Raw genomic sequence first — 19,720 nt, 5'->3', positions numbered from 1 at the left:
TTTGCATCCACCAGACTGGATAGCAAAGCATATATGGCTATGCCTCAATTCGGAATTTGTTGCAAGGAGGGTACATTGAGATTCTATGGCTGACATGTACTTGAAGCAAGTTTGAGCTGTATATTTTGTAAAATAAACCAGAATGAGCAAGGATTCCCATTAGTTTCTACATTCTGAACTAAAGTTCTTATCTAGCAAAGTCTATACACATTCTCTTTCAATCTCTCTCTCTTGTAGTAGAACTCTTAGAAGTCTATTGTGACAAGTTTGCTAGGTCCATATTATATTGATATTACAGACTCGGGTGATCCTCCTTTTTAAAAGGAGGTCTGAAGATGTGAGTACACCATGTTTAACTGTGTAAACTTCACCTTGCTCTACTTCTACCCCCGCCCCCTCCTCCGGCTTGTATATGCTAGCTATACTGAACTAATGGGGATGATTGAGAGAGAGGTTAACACATTTTGGAATGGTAGCATGCTTCTTATCACCTAGAAAAAGTCAGTGAAACATTTGATCTTGAAAAAAAGCCTTTGTGTGGGAATTCTGATGTGAGAAGATGGCACCCGGACATTCATGAGAATACTCTACCTCCTAGAAATGGCTCCAGTGATGATTGCCAGCTCAGGGTGTGATGGGGGTGGGTGGGTGGCAGTAGAAATTTTTTTCCATGACAAAGGTAGAATGAAGGAATAATCCATACAAATTCCACAAATTCTATCTTCAAAACTTAGGTATCAGTAGCGGCAATCATTATGGGTAGAGTGGCGGAGCAAATAGAACGATTACTTGATGGCAAGCAGTATTTAAATGGACTCTATGTTCATTTATTCATTCCCTTTAAAGTTTTAGTTTTGAACATTTTGATTTATGAAAAAGCTATTCTTTCTGCAGAGGTGAACAACAGACTATTTACTTGACTCTATTTGCCTTTAGACCAGTGGTTCTCAACCTGTGGGTCCCCAGCTGGTAAACTGGTTGAGATTTCTTGGAGTTGTCGGATAAAACACCTGGGGACCCACAGGTTGAGAACTACTGCTCCAGACTATTTAAAAAGAGGGAAGAGATGTATTTTTTACCCAAAAAATCCATAAGAGTGTCACAAGAATTTCTGATTAATTTCTAAAGGGGAAATCAACTATATCCAATGTTATTTACATTAATGAAAGAATAATGAGTAATAATTAGAATAATCAGTCTACTTAAAAACACAAGAAGAGATACACCTATCTATCTATCTATCTATCTATCTATCTATCTATCTATCTATCTATGTGATGGAATCACGGACAAAACAACAAAACTAAACACCCCACAACCTCGAAAGTTGACAGCACAACCCCTCATCCACGCCTCTAGGTTGATACAACAAAAAGAAAAGAAAAATAAAGTCCTAATTAGAGTGAGAGGAATAATTGTTTTTATCCAACTGCTGCCAGTTAGAAGGCTAAGCTCCGCCCACTTGGTCTCCTAGCAACCCACTCAGTCAAGGGGACAGGCAGAGTTAGGCCTCACTTAGGCCTCTTCCACACTGCCTATAAAATACAGATTATCAGATTTGAACTAGATTATATGGCAGTGTAGACTCAAGGCCCTTCCACACAGCTATATAACCCATTTAGAATCTTATATTATCTGATTTGAACTGGATTATCTTGACTCCACACTGCCATATAATCCACTTCAGTGTGCATTTTATCTGTAGAAGGGGCCTCATATAATCCAGTTCTAAGCAGATAATATAAGATTATAAATATACAGTAGAGTCTCACTTATCCAACATAAACAGGCCGGCAGAACATTGGATAAATGAATATGTTGGATAATAAGAAGGGATTCAGGAAAAGCCGATTAAACATCAAATTAGGAAATCATTATACAAATTAAGCACCAAAACATCATGTTATACAACAAATTTGACTGAAAAAGTAGTTCCATGCACAGTAATGTTATGTAGTAATTACTGTATTTACAAATTTACCACAAAAAAATCACAATAAATTTAAAACACTGACTACAAAAACACTGACCACTAAAAGGCAGACTGTGTTGGATAATCCAGAACACTGGATAAGCGAATGTTGGATAAGTGAGATTCTACTGTAATATGAAATAATTACTGTGGTAGAATAATACAAAACAATATAATCTCTAAAACCAGGACAGTAAATAAAGAGCAACACTCTGAAAGCAGGGAAATTGGGAATTCCACAAAGGAAACAATCAGGGCCAGCTAACACCTACCAAGAAAGGATACTTCCAGAAAGGAAGCTGAGAAGGGAATGAAGCAGTGTGTATTACCAAAGTCATTATTACTATTATTGTGTTGCTGTAAACCGTGAAAATGAAAACAATCTGACTCCAAGTATTCAAAAACACTAAAATCAGAATATATAAAAATTACTGTGGTATAATAAAACACAACAATACAATCTCTAAAATCAGAACACTAAATAAAGAACAACACTCTGAAAACAGGGGAATTCCACACAGGAAACAATCAGGGCCAGCTAACACCTCCCAACAAAGTATTCCCATCACCAAAGTCTGGCAAATCCTCCATTTTCTGAGGGCCACAGATAGTAGAAGCACATAAAATCTCACAAACAACACCACTCTGAAAACAAAGAAATTCCAGACAGAAAACAATCAGGGCCAGTTAGCACCTCCCAAGAAAAAATTCACTCAGGCAGGAAACAGTCAGGCTTTAAAGCTGCAAAGCCATTACATGCTAATCATTTTCCCTAATTGCAGCATTCAAACTTACCTCCAACAGACAAAAAAAAAAACAATCAGAAATATTGTATATTCACAACCTTTACGACATAATACCCCCGATGATGCAGCGTGTTAAAGCGCAGAGCTGCTGAACATCTGGACCGAAAGGTCGCAGGTTTAAATTGGGAGAGCAGACAGAGCCCCCACTATTAGCCCCACCTTCTGCCAACCCTAAAGTTCAAAAACATGCAAATGAGAGTAGATGAATAGGTACTGCTCCAGCGGGAAGGTAACGGCGCTTCATGCAGTTATGCCACATGACCTTGGAGGACTCTATGGACAACGCCAGCTCTTCGGCTTAGAATGGACATGGCCACCAACCCCCAGAGTCAGACACGACTGAACTTAATATCAGGGAAAAACCTTTACCCTTTACCTTAACTACCACCAATTCCTCAATACTTTATTTCCCATACCACCATACTTCACCACAGCAACGCTTGGCCAGGCACAGCTAGTATACTATAAATGCCTTGAAAAAAATCTTCTAATAAATACCATTGCAGCAGATAATGAATTCAATTCTACAAATCAGAAGGATTTCTGACAGTTGGAAGGAAATGTAAAATATCCAGATATTATAATGACAAATTCAAATTGCATGTTATATCAATTACAGTGCAGAATGAAATTAAGAGGGACATGCAGAGATTGCAGAGTTTAAACTTGTTTCTGTAGAGGAGAATAGAAATTGTTCCTCTTTCAGATAACACTGATTATTGCAAAAGATACAATTTTTAAAATAATGGCAGAAAGCACCAAGAAATCATTTTTGTTGGGCTGTGTTATTTATTACCTATGTTCTAAAGACTGGTTAATACAATCATATGGTTTAGTGGAAATAGATAAGTTGTCTATTTTTGATTAAAGCAAAACAATTAACTGTATTTTTGAAAGAAATCTCTGACAGACATTTTGAAAAGAACCCAATGGTGCTTGTTGGTTTTATTAATTAGTATGCTTTAAATGCATAAATGAGATGTAATATAGATAAAGCAAAGAGAAGTAGATGTTTAAGAACTAAAATACATCCACAGAACAGATTATCGGGGACCATCTTTTTCATTTTCTATTTTGTTAGTTGTGGTTTTATTTATGTATTTATGTAATTTAGATTTGTGTGTAGTAAGATTTCTGTTTCTTAATTCCTTTTTGCTTTTCTTCTCTATCTATTTGGTAGTTTTATGTGTTGTTTTTTTTCTGTAGTTCATTTTTCTGTATGTTGTATTCAATTTTTTTCTTAATGTAGATTTTATTCAGTAAAAATGATCCATAAACAAAGGCCTCTGTGCTGCCACTACAAAAGTCACCCCAGGGAATACACTCAAAACGATTTTCCAGGTAGTACAGAACTAATGTTCTCAAGATTCACTTTTCACATTATTGTGTCCATAGGTATGTGGAAATACAATCTGAGAACAAGAATATTAGATTATGCACTGGAGATAAAAAAAAATCCACTGAATCCAAAATTTGTTCTTGTGCTCTATTGAATGTAGCATTTATTTTGCATTTCACAAAACCTATTCTTCAGCCAAGACTGTAATTCTCAATTAAAGAGCTTATAAGTTATGGCTGTTGATTTCCATGTGTGTTTTGTAATGAATCCACTCCGCGTTTATCCATTTGGCAGAAATAGATAAACTGGCACATACTCAGGGGGAAAGAATCAAAATAACTACAGAAAGTTTGGGAATTATTTCTAAATTTTATTTAAAAAGAAAAAGGTAGACAATTATGGACTGAGGGCTTCGAATATGTTTGAACCAAAAGAAAATTTACCTAAAAAATTATCTAGAAACACCAGTTAGCCCAAGGGTCCAATCTAGAGTTGTAATCTTGGAAGACATCCATCATACATGTACAAAGTAATAACATCTCCTACCCGTGAAACAAAAACAGAGAAGACCAAGGAGGAGGAGAGAAGGAGATGAAGCAATTGTATTGCATTGTATCTTGTTCAAAATATGTAATATCAGCAATGAATTTGTGGGGAAAAAAACCCAATATTTAAAATGAAAAAAGAAAGAAATATGGTTCAACACAATAAACAGCTCCTGTAATATTGTCTGAAACCTGGAATAGATTTACTATTCCTCTGATATGTAAATCACCAAGCACCAGTGCAGTTTACTCAATTTACCACTCTACCATACATAATTATGAATAATCTGACCTCATCTACACATAAAGGGCAGGGTTTGGGGCCAAAATTTGGTTTTTCGATATGACATGTAGGTAAGTTTGAGGGTCAATCTGCAAAGAGGGGAAAACCACCTCAGGGGGCTAGTTGCACTTGATTATCACTACTACCATTTTCCTACCTAAGCTTTCAAAGAGGTTAGAAGCAGCATTGTGGTGGAAAACACAGATTTGGGGGGGGGGGGGGGGGGGTCAATGCCTCTTTTAGGTTTCCCTATCCAGGGAATAATTCACCCAGAAGGTTAGAGCTTTTACACCCAGTGTTTCCTGCTTTACCAACCTTCTGGGCTATAGTATAAAAAAAACTCTCTAGAAATCTCTAGAGAATCTCCAGTGTAACTCTAAGATTTAATTGCTAGGGTCTACCTGTGGAGGGAAGATCTATTGTTCCTGCCTTTTCACAAACTCAGGTTCACTGCTTGCTGCGACTCAATAGATTCTGTCTGCCAGTGCCATCTACATCAGCTGTGCGGTCCACCTGGGTTGAGAGAGTTAATGCCTTCTGTTCGGACAAGAACAGCAGATTTTGCTACTGCTGCTGTTCTACTGGCTGGGCTTTATATCTCTGGATGGAAAGAAAGTTTATTTTTATTCTGTTTAAATTGTGTTGTGTACTGCTATGTGTATGAAAACTCCTATTAGTTTGTTTGAGTGAATGCCAACTGTTCTCAGTTTGATGTGCAGCCAGCAGTGTGAGGGACTGGTGAGAGGACTACATGGAGCCACCTAGCTACAAGGCAGCAACCTAGTATGAATAGGGGTCTGATAGACTAACCAGCTGATTGGCCTGATTGATTGGGAACCACATCCATCGACTGATAGAGTGTGTTAGATTGTTTTATTTTGATACTGTCTTGTGGTAAAAACAGTACATTGGGTGGATAGGATACTGGTCGCTCTGGGACTCTTACACTATCTGATTATAAGACAGCCAGCTGAAGGACTGGATAGCAGTGAGAGGGCTGCCCAGAACAATCTAGTTGACTACAAGGCTGTCCCCTGGTGGGAGTAGGGTGTTGCTGGACTAGCTAACAAATTAGCCTGTTTGATTGAGAGCACACCCATTGATTGTTGTTGTATTGATGTCTTATACAGTAGAGTCTCACTTATCCAACATAAACGGGCCGGCAGAATGTTGGATAAGCAAATATGTTGGATAATAAGGAGAGATTAAGGAGAAGCCTACTAAACATCAAATTAGGTTACGATTTTACAAATTATGTACCAAAACATCATGTTATACAACAAATTTGGCAGAAAAAGTAGTTCAATTTGCAGTAATGTTACGTAGTAATTACTGTATTTATGGATTTAGCACCAAAATATCACGATGTATTGAAAACATTGACTACAAAAATGTGTTGGATAATCCAAAACGTTGAATAAGCGAATGTTGGATAAGTGAGACTCTACTGTAATTTACATTTTTATTTTATGTTTTGGTTGTCTCTTTGGCCCTCTATTATTTGTTTTAATTCAATGTTTTCAGAAAGCGGGGTGGCAGTACAAGTCATATAGGACAGAGGGAGATATGGCGATGGCAGTCACATGCCCTTATAGAGTAAGAAGGGAAAGGTGTTACCTATCTCACCTTCCAGTCACCTGGGAAACCTGGAGAGTGATCCAGACCACGTACAAAACCTCACCTTGCTCTTAAGCAATGCCAGGTCAATGAAAAATAAGACTCGTATCATCTATGATCTCCTGAAAGATGAGGGAACTCATCTGGCATGCTTCACTGAAACATGGCTGGGAGATGATAGTGCTCCAACTCAGGTCCAGGACCTCCCAATTGGGTACTGCATCAGTAAGCAGGTGAGGGAAAGTGGACCGGGGTGGGGTGGGTGGAGTAGCTGTGGTCTATAAAGACCAGTACCGTCCACTCCACTGCCTAAAAGAATCCCTTGCCAAGCTCACAGAACTGTTCTCAGAGGTGTTGTTGGAGACACCCAGAATTTTGCTTCTGGGTGATGTCAGCATGCCACTGGAGGCCAATTTGTCAGGTGCAGCTTGGGAGTTCATGGCATCCATGACAAACATGGGCCTATCCCAATTGGTTCCTGGACCGACACATTTAGCTTGGAACATATGGATCTGTGGGGGGGAGGTGATGTATACCTCCAAGTTATCATGGAGAGATAACTTTCTGGTCAAGGCTAGTATCACAGCTACAATGTACCCCTGCAGGAGAGATTTACATATTTAAAAACCATCTAAAGACCTGTCTCTTCTGGAAGACCTACCCAGACAGTTTTAATCATGAATTTCAAATTTGTGTCTCATGTTTAATCTCTGTTATGTGTATTTTAATATGTATTTTGTAGAAATATATTGCAATATGTGTATTTTGTAGAATGTTTTTAGATGACTGTGTGTATTTTATCGATATTGTAACCTGCCTCGAGCCACAGGGAAATGTGGGTAAGAAACAAAATTATTATTATTATTCCACTCAGAGAAGGAGGTGTTTCTTTTTCTTTTTTTGCTAAGAGACAAAGTAAGAGACTTACATTGTCCCATGGATAAGATGACTCAGGTTTTTGGGTTGATTTTTACTACAATTTCTATACTTACATGTAATAAAAAAAATTAATCTTAAATGAAGAGTCTTTTGAAAATATAATTACCTTAAAATGTCATATATATGGAAATAGTAGATGATATCAAATTAACCAGATTAATTTGGAAACTGGCTAAATATGTTAAGTACTCAATACATTTTTGTGATTTTTTTTCAAATACGGAAAGCATTTCTCTCCTTATGTTATGCTTAATTTTAGAATGTAGAAGATGAGAGTCTGAGAGACAGAAGAAATATGTTCTAATTAGAAGTATTTTTGCATAGAAGAAGCAGGTAAAGAGACTGAGAGTGAGGTCAAATGTTAAACTGCAGAGCAAATTGCAATTTAGCATTTGATTCAGCTTTAGCAAACACCCTTTTAATGAACCAGACCTTTACTAGAGTTCATATCAATGGTGATTATACTTTTGCTGACAACTCATTTCACCTTCTGCATTATCCTTACAATCGGCAAGAATAAAATATTAATGCCAACAAAGATCAGTCAGTTTGTGTGCCTCATTGCAACTTAATGTCTTTTAATTTAACTAATTGGCTTTTTGTTTCTAGCCCCAGAGGCCACCTACAATACAAAAATGATAAGGTATCCAAACGAAAAAATGCAAACTTGCTGACATTAATTAGACACAATAATTAAGATTGCTTTTATCACAAACATTTTTGCAATGGGAAAGAAAGCTAAAGCAAATACATGATACCTCATCTAATTCCATCTCATCTGGGCTCTCTCGTGGTTTCATGAATTTCCCATCAGACTTCTTTATCAAAGGCACAATTACTATATAGTAACCTCTGCAAAGGAAACAAAAGACATAATGAGGTATACATAAAGAGAATGATGTGTTGGTATGGATTCAATTCACAACTTCATCCTACAGGCAATAATATCTAAGCAAATGGTTCAGAAACCAACACTATGAAAAACTTGTGTATTCAAATTTTATCTGAATTTTCAAGAATCGTAAATTTCCAAATGATGTCAATCCACAATTCTATTTATATTTATCCACCTATCCAGTAAATTTCCAATTCTGTATTCTTACAAGACTCAAGGTGGCAAAGAATCACAATGTATGGGAAATTACCAAAGATAAATTCATTTAAATATAAACATTTATATGGAAATGTAATATTACTTTTAGAGAAAAACTTTCACACAAAACACTTAAGAGTTGCTACTAATAAATCCAACCAACCAGAAACAAAAGTTAATATCCTGAAAGTACTATTTGTTTTTAATCAAATACAATTAAATGACAGAGAGAGTAATTAAAAAAATAAATATTAGATAATAAAATGGATCAAAAAGAAAAAGAAAATGACTACAATACACAGGAACTTAAACTAAAATAGACCAATAGAAATGTTAGTATCTTCTTCCATGAATGGTTTCAGTAGAGATGGATTACGGGAAGGGAAAATCTCCAGAAATACTATTTTCTGTAGCTAAAAAGCTGTTTCATGTGCAAAACTGCTGTGATTCACTTTTGATCTTCACTGAAAACAGCATTATCTGAGAAAAAATTCACATGTGATCTTCTCTAAAAATAGTATTTTCTAAATAGGAAACAGCTTTTTCTGCATAGAAAATATTTCTACATAGCAATATTATTTCCTGTGCAGGAAAAGGCATTTTTTGTGTGTAGAAATTAAATACATGCAAAGTTTGCACAGAATAAAGTTCTGAATAAGTTAAATATTAGGAATAGTCTTCAAAGTGGTTTTTGAAGCCTTTTCCACAGCAGAAACAAAACTATTAAATGTTTGTTAATAGTGACATACATCCCTATTAAGTGCTTATTGTGGCTGTGAATGTTTGCATGTTATGATGGAATTTCATCTCAAGCAAATTCTAGGGTGAAATATCAGCCTCCAATTTTGCCTTACGATAGTTGCTTGTCCTGTGTAAAGAGGAAATTGGCCAAAGCAGCAACGTTTAGTTATTTGCTGACCCATTTGCATTTGTAAAAAAAAAAATGTAAGTTTTCTTTGTTCAATAAATGAAGTTGTACATTTGTAAAAAAATGTAAGTTTTCTTTGTTCAATAAATGAAGTTGTACATAAGCATTTATAGGCAGTCCCCAAGTTGCAAACAATATAGGTGCTTTTGGTTGATTTTGTTTGTAAGTTGGAATAGGTACATTTTTAAGTGTAGCTCCAGTCAAATATATATTCTTCAGCTTTGGATAGAATAGGGAAGGGTTAACACCCCCATGGTGTTTGTTTTGCGGTCTGTACCTGTGCCGTCCGCCGGACAATAAAAAACTATAAAACTGAAACGTGCTGTCCTTTATCCGGGCGAACTGCAAATCCCTATAAGCTGTCCTATAGATATTGAACGACTGAGTCTGGATAACTTCAAAAAAGGATGTTTATTCATACAAGGTTGTAAACCTGGCACAGATCTTAAAGTTGCAGAAAATGAAACAAATTTCCATAGGTTTTAGTTGCAGAATTATCCCTGGTTCCAGAAGGCAAAAGTGATTATAAAACCACTATACCCTAATCACGCTGCCTATATTAGAAGGAGAAACTCTTTCCTTCCCTATCTTTACAGCAAAGATTAGTTCTAGAAGCGATGGAATAACTTTGCTCCTCTAACTAGATTTCCTATTCCAGATCAATATAATTCAATACTTATCTAATTTGGATAGGCTTAGATTGGCCTGGTTTTGAGGATGATTTGTCCCAGTTAGCCTTGCACAGCTCCAGCACGTTGGAAAACTATAGCCAGAATGAAGCTCCAAAATGGAGACTAGACCCTGGTAAAAAGGGCGGTCCTAAGATGTTGCACTCTTTGACCAATCACTGCAAAGAAAACTGCAGCCAGCTTTTGCAGATTCCAAGCCACTTTTCCTGGGCTTTGCAGCCAGAGGCTGAAACAAGATGCAAAGGAGGGAAAACAAACAAACGACCAATAGGTAAGGCAAACCATCGTCCTGGGGGACGGAACACTCCCCGCTAAATTCCCAGGATGTGGGAATTTACCAATCAAAAACATACAAACACCTTTGTATACACAACAATACAAACACTAGAACTTTAAACATCTCCAATAAGCAACACGAGGTCACTAATCGGTCTGTCCAAAATGGACACTTTGCCTCTGTTGCAAGTCTTTAATTGAACTTTCCTGACCTTACCATCCGGGCAAGGAAAGGTCTTTAATACAATGCCCATGGGCCATGCATGGCGGGGCAAGTCTTTGTCCTTTAACAACACAACGTTGTTAACCTCAATGTTGTCCTGTGGGCTTTGCCAGATTCTTCTAGCTTGAAGCTGGCTTAAGTACTCGGCTTTCCACCTTTTCCAAAAGTGGTTGGCCAAGGACTGCACCTGTTTCCACAGGGCACGGTGAGTTCCGTCCGGAACTGGCAACATGACGTCCTTCCATCCTGGCACCTTTTGTGTCAAAATAAGTGCAGGAGTCAGTGGTTGTAAGTTCTCAGGGTCACTGGTAAGGGGAACCAGCGGCCGGTTGTTGATAATTGCGGTAACTTCCGCCATAAGTGTCACCAAAACATCATGCGTCAATGACCTATGACTCAAAAACATGGCATTAAGGATTTTGCGACTAATACCAATCATCCTCTCCCAAACACCACCCATATGGGAGGCGTGAGGAACATTGAAAGTCCACATAATTTGTTCAGTATTCGTAAAGTTCTGAACCTTTGGGTCTCTCCCAAACCTAGACACACAATTGAGTTCTTTGGTCGCACCTACAAAATTGGTGCCACAGTCCGACCGAATTGACTTAATTGGCCCTCTGAGGGCTATGAACCTTTTTAATGCGTTTAAAAATGATGAAGTGTCCATCCCTTCTATGACTTCTATATGGACAGCTCGTATTACTAAACAAGTAAACAAAACTGCCCACCTCTTGTTATTTACAACACCACCCCTGGTTTTCCTAGTGACAACCTCCCAAGGACCAAACACATCGATTCCCACATGGGAAAAGGGTGGGTCTGTCAAAGTCCTATCCTGAGGTAGTTCTGCCATCAACTGACTTTGACAGTTTCGCCTAAGGCGCCTGCATTTAACACATTTGAAAATACAACTGTTGACCAACCTTTTGGCATTAACTACCCACAGACCTTCATTTCTAAGGGCTGCCTCAGTTAGAGTTCTACCCTGATGATGGATCCTTTCATGGTGATGCCGAACGAGCAGCAATGCAGTGTGACTATTAGGGGGTATGATGATGGGGTTTTTTATGCACGCCTTGAGTTTAGCTTTGGCTAACCTTCCTCCAACTCTCAAAATACCCTCCTTGTCTAGAAATGGGTTTAACTCATTTAGAAGACTTTGATTAGGGATGTTGAGCCCTTGCTCTAGCCTAGCTATTTCCTGCTTGAAAGCAGATCTCTGTACTGACTTGAATATGACGCTCTTAGCCTTTATCATATCCTGGACCTGTAAAGGCTCACTATCTTTGCAAGCTAAACGATGTATAAGCCTAGCTACTGCTCTAAGAAGACTGTGCCACTCCGAAAAACATTCAAAACGGTGTGGTTCCAGGCAAGATCTTTGGCCCATCTTGATTTCTGTGGTTGATTTGCAGGCTTTCACCTCTGCACTTCGTGAGACTTGAGCATTCATAATGTCCGAAAACCTTTGCTCATCTTTCGAGAGCGCTGTGGCTTCGTCTCTCTCAGAGACTTTGAAGATGGAGGAATACTCTGGAGTTATTGCTTGGCAGTAGACTGAGATGTGACTTAGGCAACTGCGCACAAGTGTAGGACGTCCACCTTTAAGCACCTGTGCTTGATTGGAGTCCAACGACGATGGTGGGTGCATCTTGTTTATGCACACTGGGCCTATGACTGTCCAGCCTAATGGCAATTGTTGTGCGATAGGTGCACCTGGAGGTCCTTTAACTTGGTCGTTCACACAGAACAAGCTCGGGCAGTCCGAGCCAAGCAAAAGGGCAATGTCCACATCTGGCCGAAAGGCTGGTATAGCATTCTTTAACCGTCGCAAATGTGGATGAGCCTCCACAACTTCTCTAGTTACAATTTGTTTTTTGTTCCGAGGGATGGAGGAACACTCAATCAGGTCTGGCAACTTGAACTGCCTCTTCTGGTCGCAAGAGGAAACAACAAAGCCGGATGCTATGCGACCCTGCAACTTCTTTTTTCCTGCACACGTAGTCATAGTGTAGTCAACCATCTTGGTTTTAAGGTCAAACATGCGGAAGAACTCTGGAGTAGCCAGGGAGGCGTCGCTCTGTGAATCCAGGGCCACATAGAGTCTCTTTCTAAGCCAAGGGCTCTTGGCTGGATATACATCCGCTAGGCAGATAGGATGACAAACTCTGTACTGGTGCGAGTCAGAACACAGCTCTGTACAGGCGACTGCTGAAACTTCCACCTGCATCTCTGGTACGACTGGCTTGTCGGTGTCTTCGACTGCTGACTTTTCTTTTGGTGAAACGTTCCCTTTGGGGTGGGAGATGACACTGGAGTTGTGCATTGCGGTGCAATGCTTGAGGCTGTTGCATTTCTCACACTTGACGTTTTCTTTGCAGTTGGACGCAAAGTGTGGAGTTGCTCCACAGCATCTAAAGCAGATTCCCTGCTTTTGAACTAGCTGTTGTCTTTCTTTGTATGTCTTCCTACTAAACTCCCTGCAGTTGGCCAAGCAGTGAGGCTTTTGGTGAATAGGGCAAAGCAACTCTTTTACTTCTGACCTGGTTTTGTCAGTCTTGTGTTGAGTTTCGACTGCCTTTACGCTGACAGGTCTATTGGCCTCTCTAGGTGGTTTCTTGTCCACTTCAGGCGCCTTCCCTGTATGGATCCCTTGATATAAGGTGGGCAGGCCCGTCTGTGGATCATTCCTTTCCCTGGCCGCTCTGGTGATGAACTGGACCAGATGGGAAAACGGTGGGTACGCCTGAGAATGGGCCTCCTTGTAGTTAAAAACCTGTTTCCCCCAGTCTTCCTGCAGGGCAAAGGGAAGTTTGTCCAGAATCTGCCGCTGGGACAGATGCTGATCGAGGCACTGCAGTCCAGGCAACTCTGGATTCTCCTTGGCCGACTCTAACTCTGCAAGAAGATCACTGAGGTCCCACAAGAGCTTGCAGTCCTTGAGCTTTAAGGTTGGGAACCTTTGCAGCTTGTCCATTAGAGATGCTTCAATCTCCGTGCTAGCTCCATACCGCTGGTCTAATCTGTCCCAGGCCTTTTCCAAGGCTTTGTTGGGATCAGCTACGTGGGCTGAATATATTCTCTTAACTTGAGAAGATGATGCTGGACCCAACCAGGCGCCTAGCAGGGTCAGCTCTTCTTCAGGCAACAACTTTAAGTCTCTAATTGCCCTCTTGAAGGTAACCTTCCAGAGAAGGAACTCTTCAGGCTTGTCTGAAAACTTTTCAACTCCCTTGTCTTTGAGGTTTCTTTTGGGACTTCTAAGGATCGAGACGAGTTGGGATTCTGGCGTCGACGGGAACAAGTGTGGCGTTGGCTGCTGTGGGGAGAAATCCCACCATACTCCTTGCGTCGACCTTTGGTCTTTTGGAGGGATGACATCGTCTGTAGATGGACCGATGGTTCCCTTTGGACTTGCTTGTAGGGCCCAATTGGTGGTAGGCTTTGATGGTTTGGCTGACTGTTCAGGAATCTTAGTAGGAGGCACAGGCAACCTGAGCAAAGACGAGCTCCCCGCTATGATGCTCTGAACTTTAGGCAACCCGAAGGCAACTTTAGGGCCCTGTTCTGACCGAAGAGAGAAGTCTTCATGTTCCTCGTCAGAAAGCTGGCTGTTTAAACTATTAAGGTGCACAAGCACCTTGGAGGAAGGGTCCTGCATTGGCAACTGACTTACATTTTCTTCTGTGAGTTGCCCACTTAGGACTTTGGCCAAAGTCTCAGCTTTTACCTTTTTGGCAGTAGCATCCATCCTTATTCTAAGCATTTCTATTTCACATTGCCTTTGGGCCTGTTCTATTTGGAGTCGCTGTTCCTCCTCTTTAAGGTGGAAAGTGTGGTCAGCTGCTTTTGCATCAGCTTCCGCCTCCGCAACCTTGCTCTGTAGCTCCAGACGTGCAGCCTCCTTAATGTGCAAGGCAGCTAGGGAAGAGATGGCACTCCCAGCAGCAGAAGACTTGCTAGAGTGGCTGTGTTTAGACGATGCACGCTCCCTTAGTTTAGATACCTGGCTAGACCGGTTGGACTTAAGACTAAGTGCCACAGCAGGTGATTTTAAAAGATTGGTCTCATGGCTGCATAAGGAAGCTAGGATTGCCCTCACCCTATTTTCTTTCTCATTAGTGTCAGCTAAAACACTCACTATTTCTAACTCTGAATCCTTGGCGTTAATGCGCTCGAGGACCTGGACTATCTTAGACACTAAACCCCTCCAAAGACCGAAGGTCTCTTCGAGGTCTGTCTGTAATATGGATGGCACCCTTGTAATACCCAAGCTCTCTATTCTGCCCATCAATGTTGTGATGCGCTCCCATGCCGAACCTAACCTCACATGGAGGAACTCCTTTTCGTCTATTAGATGGGCTAGCATTTTGGCTGAAGGGTGCTTTATCCTTTGGGGCCTTTCATTCCTACTTTCAGCCTCAGGAGGAGATATACCATCTGTATCATCTTGAAATTGCATAGACATTATATATTCTTAGTAGCAAGTAAATTTACAACAAAGGCAAATGCAATATACCTGCAAGTAAATTTACAATAAAAGCAAATTCAATATATAATACAATTCACAGCGCTTAACCATAGCAATATATATCACTAAGTAACTATACTTTACAAAGATTGTGACCTTTGGCGCCAAACTTTGGTAGGCAAGCTGCAAAATGCCAACTGACAGCAACTTGCCACTTGATACCTCCCTTGCCCGAGTGACGTAAACTGCCAAAATGGCGACTTCGCCAAATTTTCAAGCACCTTGTGCTCCGCGGCTCGAGGCCTGCCGCCGAAGGAGCACCGAGGCTGGCTTTGGAAAGGAGGAGAGAAGAGACGCCTCCTCCCCGCTGTGAAGGGAGGTCACCACCGCAGGTCAATGAGGCAGGTCACCACCGCAGGACGATGAGGCAGGTCACCACCGCAGGACGATGAGGCAGGTCACCACCGCCAGGCGATGAGGCAGGTCACCACCGCAGGACGATGAGGCAGGTCACCACCGCAGGACGATGAGGCAGGTCACCACCGCCAGGCGATGAGGCAGGTCACCACCGCAGGACGATGAGGCAGGTCACCACCGCAGGACGATGAGGCAGGTCGAAGCCGGCCGAGTGCTCCGGTCGAACTCGCAGCAGCGTTGCCAGGCCTGTCCAGGTTCTAGCCTGGTTCTGGTGGGCTTCACGCCTCAGAGCCAGCCAAAGAACTGTCGCTGGTGCTCCGCGGCTCGAGGTCTACCGCCGAGGGAACCCTGGACGTTGCTGGGAACTGCACAGCCTGTGCAAACCCAGAAAGCCACTGGGCCACGTGCGCACACGCGAGCCAAATAGCAAGGAAATAGAGCCCCACTATTTGACTCCTTCAGGTCTGAGAGCGGGCTCCACTGCCTCAGACGCTGGTAGAGTCTTTAGGTATGCAGACTGAGCTCAGGCGGAAAAGCCGCGGCCTAAACTAAACTTCCTAAACTATAAAAAACTATAAGCCGTGCAAGCTAGCTCAAGCGGAAAAACCGCTGATCTACCTCAAAACTGTGCCGTCCGCCGGACAATAAAAAACTATAAAACTGAAACGTGCTGTCCTTTATCCGGGCGAACTGCAAATCCCTATAAGCTGTCCTATAGATATTGAACGACTGAGTCTGGATAACTTCAAAAAAGGATGTTTATTCATACAAGGTTGTAAACCTGGCACAGATCTTAAAGTTGCAGAAAATGAAACAAATTTCCATAGGTTTTAGTTGCAGAATTATCCCTGGTTCCAGAAGGCAAAAGTGATTATAAAACCACTATACCCTAATCACGCTGCCTATATTAGAAGGAGAAACTCTTTCCTTCCCTATCTTTACAGCAAAGATTAGTTCTAGAAGCGATGGAATAACTTTGCTCCTCTAACTAGATTTCCTATTCCAGATCAATATAATTCAATACTTATCTAATTTGGATAGGCTTAGATTGGCCTGGTTTTGAGGATGATTTGTCCCAGTTAGCCTTGCACAGCTCCAGCACGTTGGAAAACTATAGCCAGAATGAAGCTCCAAAATGGAGACTAGACCCTGGTAAAAAGGGCGGTCCTAAGATGTTGCACTCTTTGACCAATCACTGCAAAGAAAACTGCAGCCAGCTTTTGCAGATTCCAAGCCACTTTTCCTGGGCTTTGCAGCCAGAGGCTGAAACAAGATGCAAAGGAGGGAAAACAAACAAACGACCAATAGGTAAGGCAAACCATCGTCCTGGGGGACGGAACAGTACCCCTGTTTCGAAGATTTCCCCTCACTTTCTGTCCCTGTGAGAATTGGATTTTGAAAAATGTGGCTTGTTATGGAAACAAGGATTGGTGAGAAAGCTTCAGTGGAGACATCTTTTCCCCATGATAAGGAGTAAATTTCCATTCCAAGGAGTAGATCTTGAAGATCAACAATAGGCAATGGCCATTTTGCTATGTGTTGACTTTACCAATACTACTTTCAAAAGATTGATTCTTAAAATTGAAAATACCGTATTAAACAAAACGGAGTAATTAGACTTGGCTCAATAAAAAAATCCACAAGTTAATAGTTATGCTAATATCTTTAATATGTACCAGAACATTTCACATACAAAATCTACATGCATGTGCAAACTTTTCTCAAATAAAAAAAGGGGAGGGAGGTAGGGATCAGATAAATTTCCAAAGCAATTCAAGTTGCACATATGTTGCTTGTTTTTCAAGTTTTTTTTTACCGTTCTCATGTGTTTCCAAAATGAAGGAAAACAGGTAAAGTTCAGAAGCTAGAAATGTCTGGCCCTAGTAGAGCTCTATCCAAAATATAACAAGAATGAGGGGTGTTAAAATGCTTAAATAAGAAAGGGGCAAAGAAGGCATTACAGTACTGCCCATCTAACAGAACAATAAACAATTCTAGAAACTGTGGAAAGATTCATTCAGCTTCATTAAACCACTGAATAACGTAAATGACCTCATCTATATTAATCTAAAACATTAATTATATCTACAGTAACTTCTGTTACTTTGGTAGCTGTTATGCTGCTGCCCATGTTTGAAGTGAACCAATTATGCAAAAAGTTGCTTTTAATAAACTCCCAAATATATGGAGACCCTCCCCCATTGAGTAGTCAGTTCTACTAAACATAAGGGTGTTTATTGTAATATAATAAGCAAAATTTCTATTTCTTAACAAAAAACTAAATAAGGTAAAAATGGAAGTTAAAAAAAATTAAGCATCAGTAGAGGAACACACACAAGGAAATCAATTCTAACATTTTAATAGAATATTCTGTTTCCTGCACTGTTTAGTATTAAGCTAATATTTCATCTCTGGGCCTGCTCAGGACTTACTATTATTTTATTATTTATTTACCCCATTTGTACCCCGCCTTTCTCCACCACGGAAGGTACTCAAGGCAACTTACACAGGCACTTGTTCAATGCCTACAGATACACAAATCATGCCATCCAAAAATCATAGTCTAAAGCTGTTCCATGGTCATTGCACAAGCTATACATCTCTTATTGCTAGGTTTTCATTACTGTGTCCAATGGAAGTGGCAGCAGGTTTCAAGCTAAAATCATTTCACCCATCATTGCAAGGAATAGTAATGTCTGTAGGATATGATCCAATGTGTATTACAACATGAGATCTCTTTTACGATTTATTTCTTTACTTTGTTTTACATCCCACCCTCCTTCCCTCATTGAGGGACTCAGAGTGGCTAACATACAACTACAATTTGATGCCATTACAGAAATACCTATAAATAAAACATATCAAAATGTATACATTAATCTAAGTAAAATAATATGAAATAAAACATTACTAACAGTGGAGAGATCATACAGTTCCCTATCTAGCTCACATGGTGCATATGACCCTAAAGTACATAGCAGTATTACTACAGAGAAAACCTTGGTTTAACTATTTTTATTCTTGCCTAAAGTTTTATCTTTACAAAATAAAAGAAAAAGGTGCCACTAAATTCTAAAAATTTGGATCATCGGACGAGAAGAGTATTACCTCCTGCATCCTGGCTTATGATGATACTTCTAAGACTGATCTACCTCTTAAAAGACAGATGTGGATAGTGGGAGAGACAGTGCAATCTTCAACATGCAATTTAAGATCATTATTCTTTTGCTTCCAACTTAAGTATAAATAGTCCCATATTAGACCATGATAGACAGATGTGGGTGGAGGAGTCTTTTAACTTCTACCATGGGATTTAAAATAAAAATAAAAATATGTCTTCGTGTTGTTTCTAATTTATAGCAACGCTAAGGAAATTTATTATAGGATTTTCTTGACAGTATTTGTTCACTAGGAGTTTTGCCTTTATGTTCCTCCAAGAAAACGTGACTTGTCCAAGGTCATCCAGTGGGTTTCCATGGCCAAGTGGGGATTCATATCCTGGTCTCCAAGGTCATAATTCAATGCTCAAACTATACTATGCTGGTTATGTAGTACATATGAATAAAATGTTAAAATTAAATTAGGATTTTTGGATAGGTTATCTGGAATAAAATAAATGTGTGTGGTAGGGGAAAAGGGCCTATTATCATTGTCCATTCCTAGAGATGTAGAGAATCTGAAGAATTCCTGAAAATGGCAGATGGCCTCTTGTTGCCCTAATCTTACTGTAGAAAAATTGAGATAGATATTAAAGGGCACCCCATTTTAGACAATTATCCCTATGTACTTAAATAAGATAGCAGAATGTCAGGAATTGGGCATGGACAGGCAATGCCTCCATTAATCCACGGGGGTGATGTCACTGAACTGGGAAACATTTAGCATCCCTAGACCTACAAGGACACACAAGGTGATGTACAGTAGATATAACCACTATTAAAACGTATATTAATAACTAAAACTCAGTTAAAAGAGTCATGGCATCTCTTTAAAAAGAGCTCTTAAAGGAGTTTTTAAAACAGCCTGAACAGATGGGCCTCATTTTAAGATCTAGAAGTCAATACAACTGGCAAAGTCTTCACTGCCTGCCAGGAATTCAAAAAGGTTGAAGTCAGTTTG

General features: G+C 40.1%; 1 protein-coding gene across 46 annotated transcripts in view; it reads right to left on the bottom strand.

The window, feature by feature from the left end:
- ptprd (protein tyrosine phosphatase receptor type D) overlaps positions 1-19,720 on the bottom strand; it is a 1,517,053-nt gene that overhangs the window by 133,987 nt on the left and 1,363,346 nt on the right. For all 46 annotated transcript variants that reach the window (XM_062974169.1, XM_062974170.1, XM_062974173.1 and 43 more), the window contains one exon: positions 8,260-8,353. In XM_062974169.1, coding sequence (XP_062830239.1) covers positions 8,260-8,353 — 94 coding nt within the window. The remainder of the gene's footprint in view (positions 1-8,259; positions 8,354-19,720) is intronic.

Source organism: Anolis carolinensis, chromosome 2 (assembly GCF_035594765.1).
Source record: "Anolis carolinensis isolate JA03-04 chromosome 2, rAnoCar3.1.pri, whole genome shotgun sequence".
Lineage (NCBI taxonomy): Eukaryota > Metazoa > Chordata > Lepidosauria > Squamata > Dactyloidae > Anolis > Anolis carolinensis.
The sequence above is the reverse complement of the archived record's forward strand: the minus strand, read 5'-3'. Positions and strand labels throughout refer to the sequence as shown.